This window comes from Protopterus annectens, chromosome 11.part0 (assembly GCF_019279795.1).
Source record: "Protopterus annectens isolate FY-2018-M chromosome 11.part0, PAN1.0, whole genome shotgun sequence".
Classification (NCBI taxonomy): domain Eukaryota; kingdom Metazoa; phylum Chordata; order Ceratodontiformes; family Protopteridae; genus Protopterus; species Protopterus annectens.
Genome location: NC_056745.1, coordinates 624,302,142 through 624,305,733, shown reverse-complemented (window position 1 = coordinate 624,305,733; position 3,592 = coordinate 624,302,142). Strand labels below are relative to the sequence as shown.

Genomic DNA, 3,592 nt, shown 5'->3' with positions numbered 1-3,592 from the left:
CGCTACAGCATCAAAGAATATCAGCCCGCGAGCTGGTTGTAATAAAAACATCAAAGAGCATCCACTGTGTTACACTAGCACATAATCCACATTTCATAGACTGGACGCAAGTCATTGTTTATTACAGCTTTTCCGACCATTTTTCAATAAATAACTATGATTATTACAATTTACTTCCACTGCAAGACAGGTTCTACGCCACTGGTGCTGCGTCCCTTGCCGAACGCTGTTGTTGCAGGATACGTGTTAGGTGTGGGTGGTCTTTCTCCTCAGCTGATTTGTTATGAGAAGCGGAAGTACTAGCTTCCTTATGTCCCTTCTGTTTGCAGTCTGCAATACTCAACCCGTCTTGGTGTCCTGTTTTAAGAACTCAATCATTCTTAGGTAGACAGCAACAGGAGAAAAGTTAGCATATTAATTGTAGTAAGAATACTTTGTATGTAGAGTAGTGCAGCCTGGCGGACAGCTTACGGTTTTGGCTACTCATTATCAAGAAATGAGATGAGCTCTGCCTGGGGACGATGGCAGCGAAGAGTTTGAGCAGGGTAACAGAAAAAAGAGAGGAAGGGAGTGAACAGCTGGATCGGTCTTTACAACTGATGCTACAGGCCATAGCAGAGGAGAGAAGTCGGATTAACATCAGGCAGGAGATAAGTGGTTTGGGTAAGTGAGGAGTGCAGAAACGTTAGGAGAAGGACTGTTTTGAACAGTGCCACTACACTACTTCATTGACTGTGAAGGTTTAAAGGGCCACAGTACAGTAGCTGACTTTTAGAAAATGCTGCTACCCTACTTTACTGTGATTCTGTGAATGGTTGTCCGCTAGCATAGAAAGGTTTGAATGAGTTGTTGCATATAGCTTGCAGCACTAAAATATAAGTGTCAGTACACACGATGCTTTGTGTAAAGCTCTCCTTTCCCTAATGACTGGTGCAGGTACTTCAGCTTTCATTGTACAGAGTGAAATTACTGGGAGTGGTGTGGGGAGCTGTGTGCATAAGTAGCGCTACAACCGCAATTAGAACCATATATTATCCACCTAACATGCTAACCTCTCTTTTGACTCTGTTTGCAGAAAAATTATGTATGCGAGATTTGTGTTTTTGTGAGCTGTAGTTGTTCACTTTTTTTAAGTTTAAGTGAAACCTTGGCTTAAGGGCATACAGCTTTTATAAACTTAACATTGCCAAACAGCATGGCTGTTAGTTTCTCTCCCTCAAACTTCCTTTTTTTGAAGATGACACCAGTATCATTTGATTGTGGAAGCTCTTTAAAGACCATATTCTCTTGTGTGTCAGATTAGTTGTATATGGAGAAGCGTGACTGCCTATTGCATCGGATTTGTGTAAAATGTGTGGCTCAGTTTATATGCAGAGTTAATTTTTCAAGAACTTGTAATTACAACATGAAGTTTGTAAATGGAAAAATGTATATTAAATATATTGATTATAGAAAAAAATGTATAATAAATATATAGATTCTAGTTGTCTACTGATGTACTATGTTCTTCATCTGTAACTGTGTTTGTAGTTGTTAATTGCTATGTTGATCAAATTTGCTATGTAAATCCAATGTAACTACTGTCTGTATATTTTAACTGTGGAGCTTTTCTCCCCGGGCCTCCACTGAAAATGGACCTATGTCCAATCCAGACACTCCTGGTCAACAAATGTAAATAAATATAATGCATATGTATACATACATGCATGTAAAATGTGTGTATATAACACACGCATACATAGATATATGTACATTGGATATAAAATGTTTACACACCCCTGTTAAAGTGCCAGGTTTTTGTGATATAAAAACATGAGACCACAGTAAATCATTTCAAAACATTTCCCACCTTTAATGTGACCTATAACCTCTACAATTCAATTGAAAAACAAACAAATCTGTTAGGAGAAAAAATATAAAAAACATACAATAAGCTGGTTGCATAAGTGTGCACACCCTTAAACTAATACTTTGTGGAAGCACCTTTTGATTTAATTACAGCATTCAGTCTTCTTGGGTGCACACCTGCCATCAATTAAAGAGACTGATTAACCCCAACTAAAGTTCAGCTGTCCTAGTTGGATTTTCCTTGCATTTACTCAGTTGCCTGCTACAGCAAAATCATGGTTCACAGAGAGCTTACAAAGCATCAAAGGGATCTCGTTGTTGAAAAGTATCAGTCAGGAGAAAGGTACAAAAAAATTTCCACAGCATTGGATATACCATGGAACACAGTGAAGACAGTCATCAAAAAGTGGAGAAAATATGGGCAACAGTGACATTGTAAAGAACTGGACGCCCCTCCAAAAATGATGAAAGGACAAGACTAAAACTGGTCAGGGAGGCTGCCAAGAGACCTACAGCAACACTGAACGAGCTGCAGGAATTTCTGGCAAGTACTGGTTGTGTACTACATGTGACAACAATCCCTTGTATTCTCTATACATCTGGGCTATGGGGTAAGGTTGCAAGAGGGAAGCCTTTTTGTACACAGAAAAACATCCAGGCCTCGCTAAAATTTGCAAAACAATACATCAAGTCTCCCAAAAGCATGTGGGAAAATGTTATGGTCTGATGAGACCAAGGGTGAACTTTTTGACTACAATTCCATAAGGTACATTTGGTGCAAAAACACTTTGCATCACCAAAAGAACACCATCCACATGGGTAAGCTTGGTGGTGGCAGTATCATGCTTTGGGGTTGCTTTTCTTCAGCTGGAACTGGGGCTTTAATCAAGGTGGAGGGAATTATGAAAGGTTCCAAATACCAGTCACTTTTGGCACAAAACCTTCAGGCGTCTGCTAGAAAGCTGAAGATGAAGAGGAATTTCATCTTTCAACACGACAATGACCCAAAACATGAATCCAAATCAACAAAAGAATGGCTCGACCAGAATAAAATTTAAGTTTTGGAATGGTCCAGCCAGAGCCCAGACCTAAATCCAATAGAAAATCTGTGGGGTGACCTGAAGAGGGCTGTGCATAAAAGATACCCTCATAATCTGACAAATTTGGAGTGCTTTGGCAAGGATGAGTGGGCAAATAATGCCAAGTCAAGATGTGGCATGCTGATAGGCTCCTACCCAAGAAGACTGAATGCTGTAATTAAACCAAAAGGTTCAATACAAAAGTATTAGGGTACCCATCTCCACTCTTTTGCAACCAGCTTATTGTACATGTTTTATTTTTTATATTTTCCCCCCAACAGATTTTTGTTTTTCAATTGAATTGTACATGTTGTAGGTCACATTAAAGGTGGGAAAAGTTTTGAAATGATTTATTGTGGTCTCATCTTCTTATATCACAAAAAAACCTGGCATTTTAACAGAGGTGTGTAAATTTTTTATATCCACTGTATATAAACTGTTATATATGTATATGTCTATACATGTGCATGTGTAACAATGATCTCTCTGTGAGTGTGTCTGTCTGTGTACACACACACACACACATACGTAGAGAAAAAATGGTGGAAGTTTAGCATAATGACTAAGCTGTTTAAGTTACAGACACAAGCTGCAGGGCTTGATTTTCACATGGGGTAACTAGTTAGGCTTAAAAAGGCCGAAAAGTGCAATTAGCCTAGTACATA

At 38.9% G+C, this 3,592-nt stretch overlaps 1 protein-coding gene across 1 annotated transcript in view; it reads left to right on the top strand.

Moving 5' to 3' along the window:
• Window positions 1–327: 327 nt before the first annotated feature.
• Window positions 328–3,592, top strand: part of KIAA0930 (KIAA0930 ortholog) — a 2,167,533-nt gene continuing 2,164,268 nt past the window's right edge. The window contains exon 1 of the mRNA XM_044087231.1: window positions 328–663. Coding sequence (XP_043943166.1) covers window positions 522–663 — 142 coding nt within the window. The 5' untranslated portion in view covers window positions 328–521. The remainder of the gene's footprint in view (window positions 664–3,592) is intronic.